Raw genomic sequence first — 24,850 nt, 5'->3', positions numbered from 1 at the left:
TTGACCGATTTGTCCTGCGAGCGGCTCGAGTGACGCAAAGAATAATAAATAATGTTATAACATAGTCCAATCTCGGTAATACACAGTGATACATACAACAATACGTAGAACAGATAATTTACAAAGATGCAGAGCGTAAGAGGAGAACGCAAATTTCTATTTGCACGATCTTGCAGCGTACTATTAGCTCCGAGAACACGGTGATAACAGTAGACGTTTATCTAAAATATGACACATTTATAGCAGGTTGAAATTTAGAATACACTCACTTATCGAATTAGTATTTGCATGGGTGGGTGGGCTACGATATATAATGGAAATCTTTCATACTTCTGAAAGTTGTCTCTGATGTGGGAGAATTGGTAGCATTCAGGTAAGGAAGTCGAGGTTTCTCTTTTTTCGACGTTCTTTGAGAAAGTCGTGAGTGTCAGAGAAATTTCTATTAAAAAAGATCGCGATGTTCCTTGTGATGAATATGACGATATTCTTGTTAAAATGTTGAATTCTTTGACATAGTGATAATTCCAAATTAACCACTTGTTCTACGATTTGTTTCACAACTTTGCTTGGTAAATTACTTTATCGTTAATAATGTAGTAGAAAAAGAGAGAAATTTCATGTTCATTTTCCGTCTACGTTTGCTCCACTTGTTAAAGATTGACAATAGACAAGGGTGCATATTGGCTAAATTACGGAAATAACAACGCCCTTGCCTTTAGAATAAGATACATAGTTAACAGCAGTATTTCCATACGTTAAACGAGATATAAGATGGCTAACATATTCCACTCGCGAGAATTACCTACAGTGTCGGAGAATTCGCAGCATTAAAGGTAATGGTGAACCAGACACTTAGTTCTCGAGTTTTATTAAACGAATAGTGTATGCAGTGAAAATTTATATGCAAACAGAACAGCGACATTTTTTGCGAAAGCTGTCGAATATATAACAGTGGAATTGTTTGTGTCAACGTTTCTTGCTTATTAGCACCATTAAAAAACAAGTATAAATCCCTTTGTGAAACTTTCCTTGTCGAAACTCTTTTACATGAAATTCCACTTATTTTGTAATAATGTTAACGCCCGATTTATGGTCAAGCTTGATTCTTCATTGTTGTGGGTTTCTTAAAAATCTGAATAATGTCTGAGATACTTGTTACAGTTCATAACTTAACATGCAATTACGTTATAATAATTAAAAACTGAGGAGAATTCGTGGAGAACTGAAATTTTCGACAGTCCGTCAATTATCCATTCTACCAGCCGGTTAAAATAGAACGAACGTACAATTTTCGGCAAACGTAACTAATCAATTTTACCTGTTGACAGACGTGACAGCCATAAAAGAAAATGGAAATAGCTACACCATCGCCAACTATGGCATCGAACATCAGCACTCTGTCCATCCTGAATTTGCTAATCCAAATGTACCGACCGGATATCACCGACTCCGAGGACAGAGTGAAGTCGGAACCTCTGACCGCATTACGAGCTCGTTACGATTACATAGTAGTCGGTGGTGGGTCAGCTGGCTCGGTTGTTGCTAATCGTTTATCGGAAAATCCTAAATGGAGTGTGCTTCTACTGGAAGCTGGCCACGATGAGCTACCTGTATCCGACGTACCTATATTGTGGCCAGACCTTCTAGGCAGAGAAGACGTGCTATGGAACTATAAAACCGAGCCGTCCGACAGATACTGTCTAGGTATGAACAACCATCAGTGCAGCTTTCCACGTGGCAAGGTATAGTTGATATTTAATATGTCATTCGAATCCATAGAAAATTTACGTTCCACGTTCCGTGTGCAAAGGGTTAATAAAGAATACGATACTGTAGCTAACGTTTGACAACATATTCTTCAAATTCCCATTGAAATGTTCCAGGTTCTCGGGGGAAGCAGCGTGTCGAACGCGATGCTGCACGTTCGCGGAAATAAGAATGACTTCGACCGCTGGGCAAGCTTAGGTAATCCGGGTTGGGATTACGAGAGTGTATTACCTTACTTTAAAAAGCCGGAGGACATGAAGATCGCGAATCTCGCGGATTCGCCGTATCACTCCACCGGAGGCTACCAAACTATCGACCACTTTAGATTCCGCACTGCCATATCAGATTATCTGCTAAAGGCGGGTATAGAATTGGGGTACAACCTGACGGATTATAATGGTGAACGACAAACCGGAAGCTCCATTTCGCAAGGTGCAATTAGAAATGGACTGCGTTGCAGTACAGCAAAGGCCTTCATTCGATCGGCCTCGAAAAGGCCGAATCTGCACGTCAGCCTGAATTCGACTGTGGAGAAGATCCTGATACGCAAAGGTAAATGCAGGTGACAGTTCCCGTTTTTACTACTGTTCTGTGAAACAGCTATATTTCGTCAGTTACTTGGGATCATTCCATTTCCTCTACATTTCATTCTTTAAAACCACAATTCCATATTGGAAATTAAAGTATTTAATTTCTTAATTGGTGATTTTGAATCGGAAAAGTGTTGTTTCATTTGGAACAGTTGCTTTGACTCATTTTTAAAGACTTTGATTGATTGAACTGCAGCGGAAGCTAAAAGACACTTAATTACAAAAGATTCTTGGACATAGAGGTTTGAATGATCGATGTTCGAATTTTTAACACGTTGAACGCCGCACCTTTTCATAGAGCAAAATACATGAAATGGAAAAAATCAAATATTGAATCATTCGATTGAATTGGATTATTGTTATTGCACGTTTGTCTACCTAAACGTCGCCGCATTAGGTAACATTATTTAGAATATAGAAATATTTTTAAATGATCATCGTTTAATTGAGCGAACCATAGTAATTCGTTTTGGTTGGGGGTCACCGGTGACCCCCACGGCATTCAACGCGTTAATGATACAGTTCCTGCAATAGTAACTGAATGTATAATTTCTTTTCGTCTTGTAGATGGGGACACGAACAGAGCGTACGCGGTTCAATTTCGAGTGGGAGATACCGTTCGTACTGTATCGGCGCGTTACGAGATCATTTTGTCTGCCGGTCCGATAGGATCGCCGCAGTTGTTGATGCTGTCTGGTATCGGTCCCAGGAAGCACCTAGAAGAATTGAATGTCCCCGTGGTACACGATTCACCGGGCGTGGGTGAAAATCTTCAGGACCACGTATCGATCGGCGGTTTGTTCTACTTAGTAGATCCACCAAAGGATTACAGGGGCACCTGGCCCTTTTCTTCCATTGAAGAAAAAGGACCTATCTCTGACACAATGGTCGTTGACTTTGTTTTCCGCGACAACGGCCCCCTGTATACGCAAATGATGTCCGAAAATATAATGTTTGTCAATACCAAGTGAGTACTTTGCCACAATCGCTTGCTCCTCGCAGGAACCATTGCTTCATTGTGCTAACATGAGAACCAATTAATGCTTCAAAGTAGGTGTCACAAGTTGTAATTGATTTAATGAATACTGCTCATGTTTCAGGTATGCAAACAAATCGATAGACTGGCCAGACATAGAGTTTATGGTATCAACTCTGCCCGACAATGCGTATGGTGGCCAAAATCTGAAAGTGGGTGTCAATCTGAGAGACGATTTCTACAATGATCTTACCAAGAATGTTCAGGACAAACCGGCGTACGCGATTCTTCCGCTCCTGTTGAGACCAAAAAGCAGAGGGTACATTAGGTTACGCTCGAACGATCAACGCGTGCATCCCATCATCGTTCCCAACTACTACAGTGATCCGCAGGATCTCGATGTCATCGTAAGAATACCTTTTAACTGATCTCGCAACTGTGTTCTATTTTCTATCTTTCCAATTACTAAGCATGCTTTCTTCTTTACAAATTCAAGTTTGCATTGCTCCTTGTCAGATTATAGAACACGTTTCTCCATGTAAAATTAGATATTAAATATATTAACATCGATGACTTTCTAATTAACACAGGCTCAAGCAGCGCAGATCATTCGTCAATTTAGCAAGAGCCCAACAATGAGGAAACTGAACGCTCGACCGAATCCAAACCACATCTCGGCATGCGCTTCGCACCTGTTCCTATCAGACGATTATTTTAAGTGTCTCGCCCAACAGTACTCGATGACGATCTACCACTTGTGCGGGACGTGCAAGATGGGTCCAGCGAGCGACCCAATGGCTGTCGTGGACGACAGACTAAGGGTGAGAGGAGTTGAACGATTACGAGTCATCGACGCGTCGATTATGCCGCTTATCACTTCCGGAAACACGAACTCGCCGACTGTCATGATAGCTGAGAAGGGTTCGGACATGATTAAAGAAGATCGCGAAGGGAAAAGGTAGACAACAGTCATTCATTTTTCAGCGAAATCGAATCGGAAGGTCATTCTACAAGAATGTATTATTGTACTGAATTTAATGTGTCATTTGTAATTATAAGTGATTTTATATTGTTCGTACATATAAATAAACGTAATAACATTTTGACACCGATTACTGTTGAATTGTAAAATAGGGATAACCACGAGAAAAGCAAGAGAAACATGTGGTCGCGTGAGTGTTGAGATGACGCTCGCGATGATTATTAGGATAATATCTATAGTCGCAAGAGTGATGGTTCCTTCGAACTTGTTTGCATCACTGCGCATTACATAATCGTAAAAAAACTGATGAATGATTGAGAAGTTAGATGTCAGATCAGACCCACAAGATATAGAAAAACGCAACAGCATTCTCCTGAAACGTTCGATGCACGTTGCGGCAGTCGTCATCGTCGTCGATGATACACGCGAGTTATATTTTAACGTTTCTGCAGCTTCACTGAAAATTCTTTATGGTGCATCGAAATGAAAATTGACATTAACACGGGGGTCACCGGTGACCCCAACCAAATCGAATTACAGTTCACTCGCTCAAAAGATGATTATTTGGCAGTACTTCCATATTATAATGTTACCTAAGTCAATGGGAATTTTGCGACAGCCTCTTTATCTCAATGTCCATCAAACGATATTAACACGGTGAATACCATGGGGGTCACCGGTGACCCCAGCCAAATCGAATTACAGTTCAACCGCTTGAAAGATGATTATTTGGCAATACTTCCGTATTATAATGTTACCTAAGTCAATGGAAATTTCGCGACAGCCTCTTTATCTCAATGTCCATCAAACCGAAAGTGTTTAATCACGTTACGCGGAAGTGCGATCATTTCTGTCCACGTTATACAATGAGTCAGCTGTTTCGCATTTCGCTTAACGTATGCAAATACTACTGTTAACAATGTATCGCATTTTAAACACAAACGAATCGTTATCTCCGTAGTTCAGCCGATTTAGACCCATCGCAAACGAACGGTGCGCAAAAGGAACGTCACAGCGACGATTGTGTTGGAGTTACAAACGAACAAAGTTCTTCTATCTCGAGCGAAAGAGGATGAGAGAACCTTTCGTCTCTGTCGTTCCAAAGCAATCATCGCTTAGAAATTTTCCCGCCAATCGCTTGTTCACATTTGGATTAAATATGAATTACAAGGTTATCGAGTAGGAGCCTACTTTTATACTTTTATCAATCATTTATTATTGTATGTATCGTTACGTGTATTATTACGTATATGTATTAAGATATATTTATTCGCTTAATTAATTATTCTACGGCACTCGTGGAGTGCACACTTCTTCATATTTAGTAGCATTATTGATGATATATTTGAATGCACGGAATGGACAAAATATGATATTAAATGATTTGATTGAATCCCGTTATTTTTGTTGCACGTTCATCTAGTTGAATGTCACTGCATCGGATAGCATTATTTTGAATATAAAAATGTTTCGAAATTTTAACTTGAAATCATTCGTTCTCAATTGAATTTCCATTTCCTATAGTTACTTGGAAGCTATATCTTGACACCTTCGATAAAAATAGCGTTAACAGGCTGAAATGATGTATACAATCACTTATCGAATTAGTATTTGCATATATAGGCTACGATATACATCAGTTACTTGTTTTACTTCCTATTACGGTTTAAGGTGATCGAGATTCTCCTTGCGATGTTCATTCAGAATGCATATAAATTTCATGAATTAATCAGCGCCAATTAGTTTGATCGCTAGCATTCGATACACTCGTTAAAACCAGCGCATAAAATTTCCCATAATAAATTTCTATTAGACAACAGAGCCTTCGAGGAGACTTGATTTGCACCTTGATACCCAAACACTGCATATTCATTGTTGCTGACTAATCAAAGCATGTAGACCAGGATACAATTATTCCTCTGTGCGAATATTTTTCTATAAATTCATTAATATCATAGAAGAACGAATATACAATGTCCTCGTGAAAGTTTCCTCGCGGAAACGGCTTTGGTTTTTTAATAGTGTTACGGTTGAATCGCGAATATACGTGTTTCACCGAAAACAACATATACATTCGATTTGTTAACCCTTTGCACTCGGAAGTTTCTCAGTAGAAATATGTGGACATTTTCTGATGAAATATAGACGACATTGTTTGAAACTAATTTATTTTATTTAAATATTTCACATTGCAAAATGTAATTTTAATTTAAAATACTGAATATTCAACTTCATAGTTTTGCTCTATCAAATCATTTGGCGACCGGGAGTCGCCTTTCGAGTGCAAAGGGTTAATAGGAAGTTCGGGATGATAGACGAAAATGTCGGTAAGAGCCGACGTATTTTCATTAGCAACAATCATTATCTCGACAGTGAGTACATTGGCCCTCTTGAATGTACTGATCGGTTGAGTTGTCGTAACACACGGAAGGATTACCGTGTAAACGGTTGGGTTCTCGTCTCGATTGTAAAATGACACGGCGAATTGGTGTAAAAGTAATACTATATTACAACTACACGGATTTCGAGGTGTCGCAACGTTTGTGAAAATAGCGCGTTCGTGGAGTTCTCTTTCGCGAAGTTTCGTAGCGTCGTATTTTATGTAAACTCGAGTTTCTAGGGATTGGTCAGTTGTATTTTTGGGTGGAGGAGATTTCCGTTTCGTCATTGGTCGAGGGTGTGCCTATTTTGCTTCTTACGGTGGGAAATTGTCAAAAGTCTAGGTTCGTTTCGTCAGCGTCGTGATTTATAACTGTTTGTCTGGTCTTTACGGTTACGGGTTTTTTACGGTGACAGCCTGTCGCTGCGTTACACGTGGCGTCCAAGTATTTTACGATGACTACCATAAAAATCAGCAAGATTTCGGAGTGCTCGCGCAGCTCGTCTGTAATTGCGGGATTATCTTAGATCGCGCCGCTGTCGATTGTACGTCGCAACGTAACGTGATCGAATATTTTCGACCGAATATCGTTGGCCGCGAATTAAAAAATGGGACCAGCGATCCAAACGCTGCCGTGGACGAAAAACTGAGGGTCCGAGGAGTTAAAGGATTACGAGTCATCGTCGATTATACCGCACATCGGCGCCGGTTATCATTATAGCCGAGAAAGGTTCGGGCATGATCAACATTAATTGTATCACGTATTTTTATAACGAACCATACCGCGATGTGACTTTCGATCACTTATGAGAATAAAAGGAACGATTAGAATGTTATTGTTTTTGTTCATAGGGCCCAAATTTTAAAGTTCAGATAATCGCGTTCGATGATCTTCTAGTGAAATAAAAGCGAAAGGCCCTACTGCAATGATGCGGTCACTGTCATCGGAATCGAATTAGTTTAAGACAAACTTCTGTAATCGTTCGTGATTTTATATGATATGTATGTGTAAATAATGTAATAATGTAAAGTATGTAATAATACTCAAAGCTTCCTGTAACTGTTTTCTGGATTAGATTCCAATTTCAATGTACGTTCATTTTTCCAATGTCAGTGCAACGAAACGTAAAATCATAGTGTACCGACTAATGAATTTATATTGAACGGCCAACAGCATACGCGAAATTCAGTTCTGCTCGAGAATCTAGTAAATATCTGTAAGTACGTTGATACAAACGTGTAATTTTCAAATAACATCGTCGTTATCCTTCAATATCATCCGGCATTTTTGTGAAAGGAAACCGCGTGGAAGCCTTGAATTTCAATTACGCTTTTATTTAATTAAGGAAACACGATTCGCAGTAATTCACACGGTAAATATTAATCCGTGATCTCCGAAAAGCCAGCATTATCCGTCGCTATCCGACAGCACGCGCCATTAGTACGCAACGCAAGGGCGGGAGATCGCGATAAATTCGAATTGCATTTAACTTACCGAGAAGTTGGAAGGTTACTCTTGATTTATGTGAGAATTATCCGTACGTTGGACCATAAAAACTAACTACAACGATTTATCATACGTCCGCACACGAATAGACTCCGCGTTTATTCAAGATAGATAACGGATAGCGCGGAACAGAAACTACTTGTCGGCCAGCGAGGTGTCTTTCGCCTATGTGTTCTGTTTATTCGCGCGGATTAGTGTTCGCGGCCGTTTCGGCAAATGGCACGCTAGATCCGCGAATCCGTGTGAGAATGGGCGTGCCCTCTTCCACTCCGGCCACTTGGACCCGCATTCCTCCGCCGAGGCAACAAGTCATCTGCTCGGGATATATAGCCACAATTACGATGCGCAGCCTTGCTGAAAAAACCGGGGGGAGACTTTTATTCGACGGCTGCACGATTGCAGGCGGCCTGACATTGTTAAATATATGCACACTGTATCACGACCCCCTAATGCCACGAGACTTTCTTCAGCCACGCAATCGCCAGTGCTCAGCTACACACATATATATCTGAAATGTGAACTGCGATATGCTTCACTTCCCCGGTTAAACTAGTACACGTTGTTGCTCGGCTATCCAAGCAGCGCCCGAGAGTGGGACCAGCGGTGTAATTATATAATAACAGTGGATTGTTAACGGCCGCAGGTAAGCAACCAGAAGACGAACGCGTGCTGATCTCATTCGGTGCTGGGTTCATCCATTTTTTCGGGACTCGCGCGGCCTCGCGACGAAACTATGGGCCAATCGCTCTCCGCTCTGCTATACAACGCTTCACGCATGATTGCTGCCGGGACATGCGGTGCCGAACAAAACCATGTACTTGTTGGTTTCTGTTTATTTCATATAGGGTGCTCCGTTTCGTTGGGAACGCGGGAACGCTTCGGAAAACAGTCGGGATGCCAGGGATTCGTTATTGTCGGAGTTGTTCAGTATTCGGAGTGACGTCGAACTGTTCGTAGGGGAAAATGAGGAACTCCGGTTTCTCAATTCACTCGGATTTCAGTGCTGACGGCTTGAAACAACTTTCGTGTGTTTCATTTTGGGAGTTGATCGTTTCTGTGACTATGTTTGGCGATAGAATAATAGAAATTGTGTCGATTGAAACATTGATTGTGTTTCGTTGATGGGTTGCAATTTGAAGGGATGACACGTGATTCGTTTTGACTCTGAGATTTGCAACAGTTTGTTCATTGAATTGTTATCGGATAATATATACATAGATTATGGTGGTTTTTTATATATAACGAAATGAATCCATGGACGAAAGTAATTTTACAATCGCCCAGTGTGTCGGACATTACTTTCCATAATTAGTTAATGAAGTCTATGAATCTGACGCTTCTTATGTAAGCAAAACACGAAGTAAAAGTATATACAAGAAGCAGTACGAATATCGCCCGGCCAGCTGTTTCTGTACTTTAATGGACATAAAAAGATGGCGAGATAATTGTGCGCGTCTTAACGTAACTTTTTCTCGTTAATCTCGTTACATGTAACTACTCGTTTCGCTGGCGTGCAAATATATCACACAAACTTTCCAGCGAGCGTGCTTTTTCAAATATTGCACAATTGTTATTCACTACAACTTCTTCAAACCAAACTCCCACTTCGTCGTTCATTCAACATTTCACACTTCCATCCAATACATCGAGGAAAACAAATGATCGTTCATTCACTAACTCCCGTTCGAATTGGATATTCGTTAAACCGAAAATACTTTTGCATAAACCAATATCCAAAAGCTGATCTTCGAGCAATATCGATTTCAACTCTATCTCGTTCCATCTCGTTGTTCATTCCCTACACGTGTCTGCTAATTTTTCACCATTACCCAAAACAATCACCAACCAAGAGAGGCGAATCCTCCGAAGAGAAGGAGGAGGAAAAGGAATCGATTTAAGGAGGCACTTTCTGCGTCGTTCATTCATTTCACTATTTCGATCCAATACATCGAGGAAAACAAATGATTTATTCACTAACTCCCGTTGAATATTCGTTAAGCCGAAAATACTTTTGCATAAACCAACATAAAAAATCTAATCTTCGAGCAGTATCGATTTCAACTCTATTCCGTTCCATCTCACGTGTCATTGCTAATTTTCCACGATTATCCAAAACGATCACCAGCCAACAGAGGCGAATCCTCCGAAGAGAAGGAGGAGAAAACAGAATCGAAAGCGAGAAAAAGAGGAACAAGCCGACAGGAGTTTTCTATCGCGGTAGCCGTAGCCCAGCGATTTAAGGAGGCACTTTCAGCGAGGCTGGCGCGAGTGAAACCGTGGAACACCTCGGCGCAATTCGCCGATTCGCGCTCGCCTGGGCAGCCATCGGCCGCGGACTCGCTTCGTCCTGGAGCGTGCCTTCTTTTTCGGCCCTCCGTTTCGCACCGCCGCGACGCGTCGTCACTTTTCGCTGGTCGGCCCGGTCGAGGAGTCGGTAATACACACTCTTACTTACACGTGACCGCGCGTCCCGGCCGCAGCAACTTGAAAGGCTGCGGCGCGCTTTCGCCGAGCGAAATTTTCGAAATTCTCCGCGGAATCCTCGTTCGATTCTTCGCCCGTGGCTCGATACTGTGCGATCGGCAAACGATACTTCGCCGGCGGGACTCGAAGACTCGCGGCAGGATTCGGCGGATCGAAGTTATGTGATCCGTGTCGAAATCGAAGAATGATCGAACGAAGCGTGAAGCGGAGATGATCGTGCAACGGACGTGCTGAGATCTTACGGGCTTCCTATCGGTGAGTGTTACTTGTCAATCAGACTTCTGGCGAAGGCACGATGCGCGCCGTTGCGCAAACGCTTCTTTCGTTTGAACAAAGAGCGTTAGATGGCCCGTTTATTCCACTCTGCGCGGAGTTTATTTCGTTTTCAGGGAATTGGGAAATTAGGTGTTATATCACAAGTTTGAACAGGGAAAGCGGATTTATTTTTCTTATTTAGTTCTTCATTGAGTTTTTCTGCTTAATCGTGTTAATGGGAGATGATACGTTTTATGTCTCGGGAAATTTGAATTGTAAATGATAACTATCTGTCAGTGTAGAGAATTTTCTTTGATAAGGCTTACTGAAATATGATTGTTATTAATCATACGTGACTCGTGGAAGGACAGGCGAAAATTCAATCGAGATATGCTTTTTCGGAATAATTCTGAAAAGGAAGGATGCTTTACTTTACGATGGCATAATGTTTCTCCAATTCATTATCGTAAATGACCAGGTAATCAACGTTTCTTATCTGCTAGATAGTACAGAATCACATTCGATCAGTTGTGTAACCTGCTATATTTTTTATCATAGTTTTGCATTTCAAATGACTCGCTCGCAGTGAGTCATAATTAATCATCGTATCAGGAATACCTATGCTTCTATTTTCAACTGAATTCATTTACAGTAAACTAATAATAAATTACCTTCGAGACGTGAAAATCCATAAACATATTTCTGGCACTCCCGAGGAATTTCGTCTTACCTGTAACAAAGGATAAATGTTTATTTTAATGATTTTTTATTTCAGTGATTTTAAAAAATACAATAACATCATTGTTTCGTCGAAGTTTATTCAGTAATATGTAATGTACATCTCCATAAGGTTTTTAACTATCCGGAATTAACATTCAAAGGATTAATTAGCATTGTTCCGACTGTGAGGCATCTTTTCCCTTTAATGAGAAGTTTCTTTAAGCAGCCGCACGTGTGCCACACGTGAGTAACAGCAGATCGTGGGAGGTAGATGCAAATAAAGTCTGTTCTAGAAATAAGTGATCGGAGTTCGGGGGAACATCCTACCTACTTGCTTCGAAAACAAGTTTCATATTTAGTTCACGCTCGGGGGACTAAAATTTACGAGAAACGCTCACTGAATGTTAGTATACACGCGTAAACAGAAAATTACATTTCCCTGTTTACCCGCAATTCTGATAAAGTATCGAATTCCTGTCGAAAACTGCCTGTTCCTACCAATTAACGTTGCAACAGAATTTAAGCAGCTTGTAAGCTAATCACTGACTAAAGTGGTTAAATCCATTTCTTTGCAATTTCAAATTTTATGCTACGTTCAATCGATTCTCTAACGATACGATCTAGCAATTTCTTTCATTTCTGTCTTGTTAGTTTCTTTCGCAAACAAACATTCTCCGTACTACACGATCCAATAGAAGTTGATCTCCAATTTCTGTTGTCTAATTAACCCTAATCGTACCACGTGTTTATATAACGAATAATACCACGATGTGACTCTCAGCCACTCATGAGAAAAGAAACTGCAAATGCAATATGAAATTATGAAAAAATTTCAGTGAAATTTTCGAATGTCACTGAAAGTCACGTCGTGGTCCGATTAGGGTTAACCCTTAGCACTCCAGGTTGTTTTGTAATCTATCATCAACTGCAACTAATTTTTATATTCCCAGCGAAAATGAGAAATGTTATAACATTTCTTCGATCGTTTATTTTCCTTAGTACAAAATTTCGATGTGGAAGATCGAATAATTTTAGGGTAGTTTCTTTAAGATTCATTGAAATACCTATTATTATACCTGATGCATGGAGCCTACAGAGTTCAAAGGTTTAACACCAGATTCTCAAAACCCTGAATTCGGAATCTATCTCAAGAGTGTCGAATACTTCCAGCAGAAAACCTGTGGGTACCCAAGCAACCAACCGATCTCTTAACGATACGGTCCCACCAATTCCATCAATTCCACAAATTCTCGGAACGCGGACGTTAGCCGGTTCAACTGAGAAATGACTCATCGGTGATATGCGCGACCTAACCAAGCGACCCCGAATTCGCCGCAGCATCTGCCAGACGAAACTGCTCCCCGATGGGACACGCGTTACTTTATTTCTCTCCTCCGGAGTGTCTTCGCTTTCGTTTTGCATGACGCGTGCTCCAGGCTCGAGTGGTTCAGTGACTGGGATGACGTCAGGTTGCTCTTTCTCCGGAAGAGAGCGAATGGCCCCTCGACTGCACGCCGCTAGCTCTTTAATTAGCGCGTCTAGTGTAGCCGCGGCTTTGAACGGGGCTCTTGCCAGTCCGACCGACCGGCGATCGCTCGTCCTCGCCGTCTTTGAGCTTTCACGCGCGCGACCAGACACACTCTCGGATGAGCCCGTCCCGACGAAACGCGACCGTCCCTCGAGCCAGCAGCCGCTCCGGGCCACCCAAATGTCTTCCGCGAGACAGTGACACCGTTCTCCGCCGCGCGACGCTCCCTTCCAGACGAAATCGCAGGTAAACCTGACCTTCCATTCTTTCGATCGCTTTTCTTGTACGAGTTTCTTGCGGGACTTGTAACGTACTGTCGAAATGTGGAAACTGTTGCACCAGCCGGCGTATGGCGCCGTTCCGCTCTTGCCGAGACCTCGGGGCAGAGGGTACATTAACCCTTTGCACTCGAGAATATTTTTCTCAAGAGATATTCATTATTTTCAGATAAAATATGAATGATACTTTTTACCAGTGATATAAAGAAATAGCTTGCATAGATTAAGCGATAGAACTATTTTATTTCGATGTTCCATGTGTCGATACATTATAGAAAATTTCATATTGAATTCTAAATTTGATCATTTTCTGGGTCGATTCCAGTGGCGACTGAAAGGCGCCTCTCGAGTGCAAAGGGTTAACCCCTTAACGTACAATGACGAGTGAGACTCGTGATGAAGATTTCGGGATTAGTTTAATAAACATGAATATTTAATCAATATATTATCTTGAAAGATAATAAAAATCAATATATTATCTTAAAAATTATTTGATAATTATTATGAATATATTATCTTGAAAGGAAATTTGTACATAAAGTGCAGTGGACAATTTCTTTGCGTATTTTCTGAACTGCTGATAGAAACATTTTGCACGAGCTTAGTAGCAAAAGTAAATAATACGGCAAGGGGTTGAACTGCGCCCGAAGCACCCGCACGTGCATCCGATCATTGCACTCGAGAGCTGACTCTCGCATCACTAGATTTCATACCTGAAGACGGTTAAGTGCTTGGTAGTCAATTAACCCCTTGCACTCGACGATTCGTTTGGTGTGAATGGTCAACGTTTTTTTGGTGAACTATCGACGATATCTTTATGATAAAGAAACATTAGGATCATTACAATACATGAAAAAAAAAAACAATGAGTTAAACACAATAGATCATAAAGTTGCGGACCCCTAATCGAACCACGATGTGACTTTGAGTGACATTTGAAGTTTCTACTGAAATTTTTTGATTCTTTCATATTGCATTTCCAGAAGATTTTTTAAGCTTTTAAAATTTGGGCTCTATAAACAAAAATAATAACATTTGAATCGTTCCTTTTATTCTCACAAGTGACTGAGAGTCATCGTGCTACGATTCCTTTGAAAAACACGTGGTACGATTGGGGTTAACAATGATGTAGGTTCTTTTCAAGTCGCATATCTAAATTTAGCAGAATGGGAATCGAAAAGTTGCTGGGACTGTTTGAAACTTTTATGGGTGCTATTATGGGTGTTGATTCAGCAGGAAACGCGTTAACGAAATAGAATGAAACCCGCGATCGTGAAAGGCGAATATGCACGCCCCCGCACGTCCAGTAACATGCGCGAGAGGTTTCTGTACAGAATCGGTGAAATTTATCCGATTAAAGTGATATTTATTATTTTAATCAATTAGTGTACGAATGGAATCAATTAGTGATCGTATTACTTGCACACTGACCGATTAAGCAACGGTTAACGGTTCTTTTGTTTGTAACAGTGCAATTTAGTTTCGAAGAATTGTCGCGTCGGCGAGACAAACGATGCTGATGATCTTAGAGCTGGTCGCGGCGAAAGGGTTAAATTGTAAATTATCTACGCTATTAAGCGACTTATTGGCATAGATAACCGGGGAAAATTGTACTTGCAACGCTTGCAATCTTACATTTTGCTGAATGCAAGTCAAGTTGATTTTATAAATGATTTTATTTAATACGATGACTTGATATACGAAGGTATAAAGTATTCTTAGCAACGCTTAAGGAAGATGTATTGCATTTAGCTGAATATTGTAAACACGGAGGCCGTTATCGAAACAAATGATAGCGAACACGTTGATCATTCATAATCTTCATCTTATCGCAATTTATATACTTATATACATCGTATCATATCATATCATATCATATTATATTTATATATGACTAGCTTAGAAGTTGACGCGTTTAAGTCGCGATTTTTCGATATTTTCTTCGTGTCAATTTGAATGGAATCGGTAATATTCTGTTGCAGAGTCTACCCTTTGAAAAAAGACTTTACACATGAAAAACGATTAATTTTCTCAAGATTCAATTGGCTCCTAAGTGACTCATATATCAAAGGAAAATATGAACTCTCGTTATTTCGTTATTTCGTTATTCCTGTAGAAAGTCACGCATAGTTTTATCGAGCAATTGGAAATCATTTGCGCTATTACACGCGTAGCGTTGTTCGCCTAAGCGAAATACACGCGGCAAGTGTGAGTGCACGCAAAATGCACTTGAATTACATCATACGGAATATGTTGAAAAAATGGCACTATATCGACCGGAAAATTTCGCGGTATCTAGGTATATATCCCATTCACCAGACGCCGTTCTGTCAGGCATTAATTCATTCGGGTCACTGAAATATTCCACGCTGGAAAAGGAGCGCCGAAGACAGTTCGTTCCGGCGAAAATATGCAGAAAAGTTTCGCAATTCGAACGAATCCCGCGCGATTGCTGCAACGGAGCTATCGGCAAATGAAAAAACAATGCAAAAACATGTGGAAATCGCAGTTGCTCGTAACATAAGATCGAAATCGGCAAACCACCGGTTCGTAATTGTACGTTGCGATATAAATATATTGTCACGGTCTAATAATTGCCATTCGATGGCCTATAATAGCTTTTCAATAACACGAAACAAACATTTCTTGGACAAGAACTACAATGGGATTGAAATCTGTCGTTACTTTTACTCAGGAAATCAAGAATTACCTTTCACGATTATCACGTAAAACTGTATTTAAGAATATCAAATTATGAATGTTCGCATGCGTGGTTTGTACGAAAAATCGATTTGTATTACAAATACAATTCATGAGACTAATCTCATGAATAAATCTAATCTAAGCAACGATCAATTAATTTCTCCTGTCAGAATAGAAATGTAAAATTACGAAATTCAGTGAAAATTTATTATTACATTTATTGCGAAATACTGACAAATCATTTGTAGCATATTTATTATTCATAAGAGATATTCTTGTTATTTACCGTTTAAATTATTGGCAACACGTTCACTGTTAAATTTAGTAATAAATTACAATTACGGAGACACCGGTCCGTTCTTTGTTACATATTTCCAGATGAAGATTAGAAATTGAACTCGCGCAGCAAGATCGCATTCCTGGCATACTGCTCGGCGAAAGGGAAACTGAATTTGATGAGCGATAAATTGTACAGAAAACATTATCTCGAAAGGATTCTGCAACGGTAAATTTATTATCACCGCGGCAGGACCTCCTATCTCTGCGGAAGAGATCTACAATCAGACGTTCGGATGGGGTTACAACACTTGAGATTATTAGTTTATGCTCGGCGATCGGGACTTTCACATGAAAGGGGGTTCGGGCTCTTTCATTATTTTCAATAATGGTCGCGTTTCAGCGCGATCCGGGAGCCTAAACCGCTCTTACTTCCCGAGTCGCAGTTCGCGGGCATTTTATCCACCGCGGAGAGCGACTTTTGATTTTGTTTTCCCTCGTGGCCCACTCGGTGAGAACTGTAATTCGATTCGGTCGGTTCCGCGTGCGTATGAACTTTCACATCGAAAGCTGTTGTAACTTCATGTCACAAGTCCGCGTATAATACTTAGAGGAAACAAATATCGTTGCATAACTATCGAGCTGCGCGACAATTCCGCGGGATCAATGGTTAATCGATCACGAGCAGCGTAAATCGGCTGTTTCAGGAAAGATCGGTTCGCGATGGAGATCGGAAATTGGGAAAGTGGAATTTTCAATTTAAAGTGTGTTTGGATGTTGGTTATCGTTTCTTTGAGAGTTGGGTCGCTTAAGGTGAAATAATGAATTAACGATGGAATGTTAGTCTATTGTTCCATAGAGTTTTGAGTTTGATATTCAAAAGACGTCACTGCTGCATGCGAATCGTAGCAGGAATGATGAAAGGGAAACTTGTTTTTCCCTTTTCCTCTGCGACGGATCTCGATTGATCAGGACACAAAGGACTGAACTCCCGTCGTGACTGTATAGTCAATGTTCACTGAGTCATCCCCGTTACTTCTTGAAACTGCTTTCTCAGGGTTATATTAGCGCTCGCGCTGCCTCGGATCAATGATTAGTAACGTCTACGGTGCCAACGAATCGTAGAAATATGAAAAGCGAGATCGGACGGTTTGCAGATCTGTAGAATGGTGAATTACTGAATTTCTATAGTGGCAAATTTGCGAATTGGTGAATTCCTATAAATTGCTAAATTTGCGAACTTCGATTCACGCGTCGACACTTGCGTTTCATTAAATTTAACACTTGAAGGCTATAAAACGAAGGGCTTTGTGATCTAGACAAAACGAAGAAACGAGTGAATCCTCGAATAACTAACAGTATTATTGATTCCATGAAAATTTACAAAAGCCAGAAAATTCGTTCATTTTGAATCAAGAATTCGATTCAAAAATCGACTTAACCGCAATGTAGTGTATAACCTCAGACGATCCCCCATTGTAGGATAAATCCCAGAAGAAACCGAATTAGAGAAAATAACAACGGTTAAGATACTGACAGGGATTACACGTGGTTTTATCATTCATTCCGAATCACTGTTTTCTCTTTTTAAACGCATCTCTTCTCACTTGCACCCTAATCCCAGCATCCCTAGTCAAAACCTTGTTGCTAATCGCTGCACACTCACAGTCTAGTCGCTCAGACCCAACCACTCTTTCAGCCACTCAAGATTTCACGCAAAGACAATCCACAATTCGCACCCTATACACACAACGCAACAATCGCTTTTTGCATGGATCATTTTTAGGAAATTTCAGTCGAAAAGAAACGTCTGTACATTATTAAGGATTCCATTATATTTCGAGTAGAATGTAAAGGTTTCTCGATCTTCTATTTATTAATTATTTATTATAATTTCTTAACCCTTTGCACTCGGCAGTTTTTCACTAGAAATATTTCAAGATTTCCTAATGGGAGAAAAACAGCATTTTATGAAACTAACTCGAAGAGAAATCACACGTACATCGAGGCACAAAGCTATTTTACTTCAATATTTCTCAAATTGATGCGTTATACGTGGTATAATATTAAATATCAAATTTTATGGTTTTACTGTATGAAATCAAGTGGCGAGCGAGAGTCACCTCAAGGGTTAATAAAATAAATTGCGTACGAAGCGTTAGATTCATGGCACGAATCCTCGCGTGATACGTAAATTGCATAGAATGCACGCGGACGGTAATATCGCGTGAAATGATCGGTTTGTTGATTAATAAAATAAGTTGTGCACGAAGTAAATAGATTCGCGACACGAAGTAATCCTCGCGATACGTAAATTGCATAGAATTACGCGGACCGTTACGGTCGTTAGACGGGAGCAGAATCCAATTACGATCTGTTTGTTTTGTTTACCCTAACTCGAGCTATTGCTTTCTGGTTGCAGGTGACACTGGCCCCTAATTGGATAAAATGCGACTGTGCATCTTGCTCTTCCTTCTGGTGCAATCGGTGTTTACTTTCCACCAACCGTTCCAGGTGAATAGAGTCGTTAGCTTTTACAGAGTATAGGTAATTAACACTCGAAAATATTAGTTCGCTAGTTTAGGGTAACTTTAAGGTTCCGTATTTTACTAGTTTGTACAACTCTTCGCGCGTGCGCTATGAATGCACTGAAATTCACCGTTCAGAGATGAAAAAATAATTCAATGATTAAGTGGAATATTTCTAAAATTTCAAATCTTTGGGTATCATCGTAAGGCTCTGCATTTTACTAATTTTTAAAACTCTTCGCGCGTGCGCTATGAATGCATTGAAATTCATCGTTCAGAAATGACAAAGTAATTCAATGATTAAGTCCGATATTTTTAAAATTTCCAAAAAACCATAATGCTTCTAAAACGAATTTCTTAAAATTTCGAATCTCTGGGTACCATCATTCTTCTTGTCATAAATTCTACAATTCAAAGAGAATATATCGAACAGCAGAATCATCATAAGTAATTTGTTTGTCGACTAGTTTCATCCCGGCCAGTTGGACCCCAACAACGAAACAGCAGGATGCTGCTACTGCCACTTCAAAGACACGTTTTACATGGAGTCGAAGTGCGGCGCGACGACTCCTTTCATGAATCTGGTTCAAAAAGTGATTACGGCTAGATGTGACATTTCGGATCCGTGCGACAGGCTCGGAGAAGACGCTGTACCTCAGGGAGAATGGTATGACTTTTACTCGACTACCGACATCTTCAAACTATTCACCTTCGAACTTGAGAAACGCCTTCTGAAAACATATTTTCATATCCAAAAATCCACGAGAACTGCTTACCGAGTACCTTAGCTTACATAGAAAAAATACAAACATTACTCTTTACAAAATTCTATAAACATCACTGCTAAAACTTTACGCGAATTCATTTAATGCAATTATACGAGTGCATATCCTAATTACTGTCTTCGAAGCTCGAACTTCCAAGATACACACGAAGAAACATTCATTGTTGAACAATAGAACGAAGTGTGCGATCACAGTTAACAAACCTATTTGCCAAAGCAGCATAAAATAAATCGAATGACAAGAGGTTAAATCTGGAAATGCATAGACGATGAAATTGCAGGTTCGACTTCATTATCGTCGGTGCCGGTATAGCCGGGCCAGTGATTGCCAGAAGGCTGAGTGACAATCCCTGGTGGAGAGTATTGCTGATCGAAGCAGGCCCGGAGGAACCAACGATGACTGCCATTCCGGGTCTGGCGTTCCACGCCGTCAATTCGTCCGTGGATTGGAAAATAAAGACGGAGCCCACGGAGCCTCATCCGACGGCTTGTTTAGGTAGTACATTATTCATTTTTCGAAACGACGATTATATGAAAACATTTCTTCATTACAAATACTGCTACACAACACAGTGACATTCAGCTAGATGAACGTGGAATACTAATACAATTCGATCAAATGATTCAATATTATATTTTCTCCACGGCGTATTTTCCTCTGTGAAAACGTGCGGCATCCAACGCGTTAAACATCACTTCCCAAGACCACAAATCTGCATAGCCGTCCACAGTCCATTAGCAAGATCCCATCTGCTACATCTAATCCAACGTTTCATCGGCAGATACCATGGGCGTGTGCACGTGGCCCCGAGGCAAGATGGTGTCCGGCACGGGCGGCATGCACGGCATGATGTACGTGCGAGGGCACCCGGAGGTCTACAACAGCTGGGCGAGAAGCGGAGCACTGGGCTGGTCGTACGACGAGGTGGTCCACTACTTCGAGCGAGCGGAGAACCCCATAGACCAGTCGATGTTGTCCGACAAGCGACGAACGGTCCCAATCCCGGGGCCGATGAAGATCGAGCACTTCCGGGACAAGCCAGCGTTCGCGGACGAGATCCTGAAGGCAGCCGACGAGCTGGGCTACCGGACAGCGATGCTGAAAGAGTACGCTCAGACGGGCTTCATGGTAGCGCCGATGACGACCGACAAAGGCCTGCGCGGCACCACCTCGAGGAACTACATAAGACCGGTCCACGGTCGGAGGAACCTGAGAGTCCTGATCAACGCCCACGTCACGAGGATCCTGCTGAATCAGTGGCAGAGCAAAGCGTACGGCGTGGAGCTGATAGACAAGGACGGCTTCAAGCGGACCGTCAAGGCGAACAAAGAGGTGATCCTGACAGCCGGAGCGATCGGCTCCCCTCAGATCCTCCTGAACTCCGGGATAGGCCCCAAAGAGGATCTGACGAAGCTGGGTCTGAACGTAGTGAAGGATCTCCCCGTGGGGAAGAATCTGCACAACCACGTGTCCGTCGGCGTTCACTACAGCATCAGGGACACCGCCTACGAGGCCATGACGATGGACAGCGTCAACGAGTACCTGGAGACGCGCAGCGGCCCGCTGACCAGCACCGGCATCACGCAGGTCACCGCCTTCCTCGAGAGCAGCTACGCGGCCAACGGAGTGCCCGACATTCAAGTCTTCTTCGACGGGTTCTCGCCGAAGTGTCCGAGGACTGGGCTGCCTTTTGAGTGCCTGAACGGCGCGCTGGCGTTGTGCTCCGACAGGAGGGAGATCGTGATGAGGCCGACGGTGGTCACCGTCGCCAGCCGCGGCTATCTGAAGCTACGCTCCGGGGATCCCCTCGTGCAGCCTCTGATCTACCCGAATTATTTCACCGATATGAAGGACATGAAGGTCCTCGTCGAGGGGATCAAGAAGTCGAACGACCTCGTCAACACGCAGGCCATGAAGAACTGGGACCTCAGGATGGAGCCTGTGATTCATCCTCTTTGCACGAAGTAAGGATTAGGGGCTTATGATGATTAGGCGATAGTGCGACGAGCATTCTTTTTGTGACGGAATTGATATTTATTGTTTATATGGTAGCGATGTTTGATAGTCTGAACTGGTTTCGATTGTACGAGTAGTTTTTATATTTGCGCGATATTTCGGAGATACATCGAAATGGATAAATGCTACTCAATTTCAGTCAATGCGTCACTTGTTAATAGAATTACATTAGTCTATCAATATTGTGGGATTGGAATGAACCGAAACAAGGTTTAAAATAATTCTGATTTAATTTTAACACTAGGTTTACGGGCATTTATTGTACACTTGATTCTATTATTCCTAAAAGAATTGATGCTCGTTAATTTGGATTGTGGAAACTAGAGATTCAATAGTAGGTAATTGGAGTACATGTCGGTGTGATCGCATCAATCAAAATCGGCGTAAACATTTACAAAATAATATTTCTAAAATCCAATATGCGTCGATTTCACGCGTTCCGTAAACCTAGTGTTAATTTTGTACTGTATAGATTTTGTTCTAATCGTGAACAAAAATTCGGCCCATAGAGGGTTAACTTCCTACAATATATTCGTGCGATACTCATCATGCCTCAGTTTTAACTAGAACACTTTTCTGTTTGATTTAGCTACCACTTCGCCAGTGACGCGTACTGGGAATGCTACATAAGAGCCGCGACAGGACCCGAGAACCACCAAGCGGGCACCTGCAAAATGGGCGCGTACAGTGATCCGACGGCGGTGGTGGACCCAGAACTTCGAGTGCGCGGTGTGACGAACATTCGGGTCGCCGATGCTTCGATATTCCCGATCGTGCCGAACAGTAACCCTATCGCTGCGATCATGATGACGGCCGAGAAGGCGGCCGACATGATCAGGCACACGTGGTCGAAGTCGTGAGCCTCGACGATTCGCTTCTTAGGACGATTAAATAAAGACTATCCTTTTGTCAGGAATACTGGCGACGCTCTTGTTTATTACTATCATTCATCCGCCGCTAATAATAATGGAGAGTTTGTAACGCTGCAGTGATCTACGTCAGAGTTCGCGTTACGCGGATCGTATTACTTGGTTAACTTATGTATACTTTTAGGAGACGATTTAACCGCTTGCGCTGGAAAGACGTTTCTGCTGCAAAATTCTCAATTATGTCTTTCACACTTGACAATCTTGTTGCATGATATTAGATTGTTTCGAAATGTGTCACTCTATACAGAATGATTAACAAAATTGGTCTACATATCAGCGTAAAATAGGTAAAAACGAAATTCATCGAGACATTGCCAAACCTCTGAATTCATTTCCAGCGCAAGTGGTTAATGTTCACAGTGTATTGTACCCGACGAATGTCAGAGGATTTGTAACTTGTACGGAGAAACTGTGTTTCATCTCGGAATAGTACACAATAAGGCGAATACCACGTTGTAATTCGAATAAGCATGTAAAATACTGAAATGCAACTTCGATTGAAGCTTTCTAAAATGTCGACAGGATGGTATCTATTGTTCTCTGGAATACTTTGTTACCAGGAAATATAAACACCTCGGATCTTCCACGGAAAAGTAGGCAGATCATTCTCAACTGTGTTTCTAACGAATAGCGCGTGTGATAGAGTAACGATTTATGTTTAATATCAGCTACGATACCCCGATAAATATCTATAAGACATCACGAGTACATAGACGAATTTGATATTGAAACAAGCAAATAAAAAGGGAACACGTTTTTTATTTATTTGTTTGTATTTATTCGAACTCTGTGGCTACGGTAGCACGTGACCTGGAACGATAAGGGACCCACGTAACGCTGTATAGCTAATTCGTTGCTAATTTGCCTCTACGAGGGTACTGACAAGCCAATTCCCACTTGCCAATGATCATTTCTGCCGGTTATCAGGGGCACTCTATATATATTGAAGCATTAGTAGATTTACAATTCAGTTTGCGTGTTAAGTCAATTTCTGTACTGACTTCTCAGAAAAACATCTATTATCTTTTTAGTAATTGCAAAAAGCGCAGGTCAGGAACGGGTCATTCTGGTCCGTTTGGTAGTTCGCGTTGTGGAGGAGCCGGTGAAGTTAAACCGAAAATGACTGGTGAGAATACGGCCCTCAACACAGTTTACCAAAGGTCGCGTGTGTAGAAGAAATGAGAGCTCCTAAACTCTCCTCGGAAAATATATACCCGTCTGAAGAAAGACGGAAAGATGGGAAAGTAGGAGAAGATCAAGAAAGAGAGAAAAGATCCAAAAGACAGAGAAGAAGATCGAGGAAGGGAGAAAAGATCCAAAAGACAGAGAAGAATACGAGGGATAATGGTGAAAAGACAAGTAAACAGGAGTGTTGTAAAAAAGGTGAAAGTTCCCAGGTCTGCAAGGGCCTGCCCGAACTGAATAGTTCTGAGCGAGGCCTGGGAAACCTTCGGGAAATTCCGTAGGCCCGCGCGGGTCTGGTCGCCAAATGTGCGATGACACGAAACAGACTCGCGCGGAAGGACAGTGTTAACGGTAAAAGAATAGCGAGGAAAATCCAGTGGCGTAAGGCAGCTTTTCGGCCGCCACAGCGTAGTTAGTGTTGACCCTTTGCACTCCGAAGTTTTTCAGTAGAAATATTTGAACATTGTCTGATGAGATAAAGACGACATTGTTTGAAACTGGTTTAACGATAATTCACGGATAAATTAAGCAACAAAGTTATTTTATTTAAATATTTCACATTGCAATGCAAAGTTTCATTTAAAATAGTAAATATTCAACTTCATAGTTTTGCTGTATCGAATCAAGTGACTGAGAGTCACCTTTCGAGTGCAAAGGGTTAATTCAGTGGCATTTACTTACACACGAACTTTCGTCGTACTTCATTCTAAACTTTCGATAGGAACTTCATTTCGAGAAACGAACCGTTTGCTTTTAGAATTCCGAGTTATAGTATTGTACAAAGGAAAACTATTTGGAGAAGTTTTCGATACACGAACTTCTAGTTCTCTCTGCTACTGCTGTGCACGCTCCAGAACGCTTTAACGCGCATGAATCATATTTAACGTTTACAAACAATATTCATCGATACGATGTAAACGAAAGTTCGAGTTTCCAATGTGTGTCTACTGCTGTACTGAAT

The 24,850-nt window shown here is 41.4% G+C and overlaps 3 protein-coding genes across 6 annotated transcripts in view; 2 read left to right on the top strand and 1 right to left on the bottom strand.

Annotated features, from left to right (window-relative positions):
• Flo2 (flotillin-2) overlaps positions 1-24,850 on the bottom strand; it is a 151,034-nt gene that overhangs the window by 44,130 nt on the left and 82,054 nt on the right. The gene's annotated exons all lie outside the window — the stretch shown is intronic.
• On the top strand, positions 258-5,725 carry LOC116429406 (glucose dehydrogenase [FAD, quinone]-like). Its single transcript, XM_031982344.2, has 6 exons — positions 258-373; positions 1,329-1,742; positions 1,884-2,319; positions 2,925-3,324; positions 3,458-3,740; positions 3,924-5,725. Exons 2-6 carry the CDS (start codon positions 1,350-1,352, stop codon positions 4,293-4,295), a joined length of 1,884 nt encoding a protein of 627 aa, XP_031838204.2. The 5' UTR covers positions 258-373; positions 1,329-1,349; the 3' UTR covers positions 4,296-5,725.
• LOC116429399 (glucose dehydrogenase [FAD, quinone]) lies at positions 8,666-23,626 on the top strand. Of its 3 annotated transcripts, XM_031982332.2 has the most exons (6): positions 8,666-8,845; positions 18,869-18,960; positions 19,442-19,641; positions 20,040-20,254; positions 20,541-21,723; positions 22,365-23,626. In XM_031982332.2, the coding sequence occupies exons 2-6, from the start codon at positions 18,895-18,897 to the stop codon at positions 22,633-22,635; spliced, it is 1,935 nt and encodes a 644-aa protein (XP_031838192.1). In that variant the 5' UTR covers positions 8,666-8,845; positions 18,869-18,894; the 3' UTR covers positions 22,636-23,626. The 3 variants fall into 3 exon arrangements, with proteins under 3 accessions (XP_031838192.1, XP_031838194.1, XP_031838193.1); XM_031982334.2 differs by lacking the exon at positions 18,869-18,960; XM_031982333.2 differs by lacking the exon at positions 8,666-8,845 and having other exon boundaries at positions 18,898-18,993.

Source organism: Nomia melanderi, chromosome 3 (genome assembly GCF_051020985.1).
Source record: "Nomia melanderi isolate GNS246 chromosome 3, iyNomMela1, whole genome shotgun sequence".
Taxonomy (NCBI): domain Eukaryota; kingdom Metazoa; phylum Arthropoda; class Insecta; order Hymenoptera; family Halictidae; genus Nomia; species Nomia melanderi.
The sequence above is the reverse complement of the archived record's forward strand: the minus strand, read 5'-3'. Positions and strand labels throughout refer to the sequence as shown.

Excerpts from the sequence above, each read along its gene's own strand:
- LOC116429406 (XM_031982344.2), top strand. The coding sequence starts at position 1,350 with ATGGAAATAGCTACACCATCGCCAACTATGGCATCGAACATCAGCACT. Across the intron at positions 1,743-1,883 it reads GCAGCTTTCCACGTGGCAAG|GTTCTCGGGGGAAGCAGCGT; the intron begins GTATAGTTGATA and ends GAAATGTTCCAG. Across the intron at positions 3,741-3,923 it reads CGCAGGATCTCGATGTCATC|GCTCAAGCAGCGCAGATCAT; the intron begins GTAAGAATACCT and ends TAATTAACACAG.
- LOC116429399 (XM_031982332.2), top strand. The coding sequence starts at position 18,895 with ATGCGACTGTGCATCTTGCTCTTCCTTCTGGTGCAATCGGTGTTTACT. Across the intron at positions 18,961-19,441 it reads CTTTCCACCAACCGTTCCAG|TTTCATCCCGGCCAGTTGGA; the intron begins GTGAATAGAGTC and ends TTTGTCGACTAG. Across the intron at positions 19,642-20,039 it reads GCTGTACCTCAGGGAGAATG|GTTCGACTTCATTATCGTCG; the intron begins GTATGACTTTTA and ends ATGAAATTGCAG.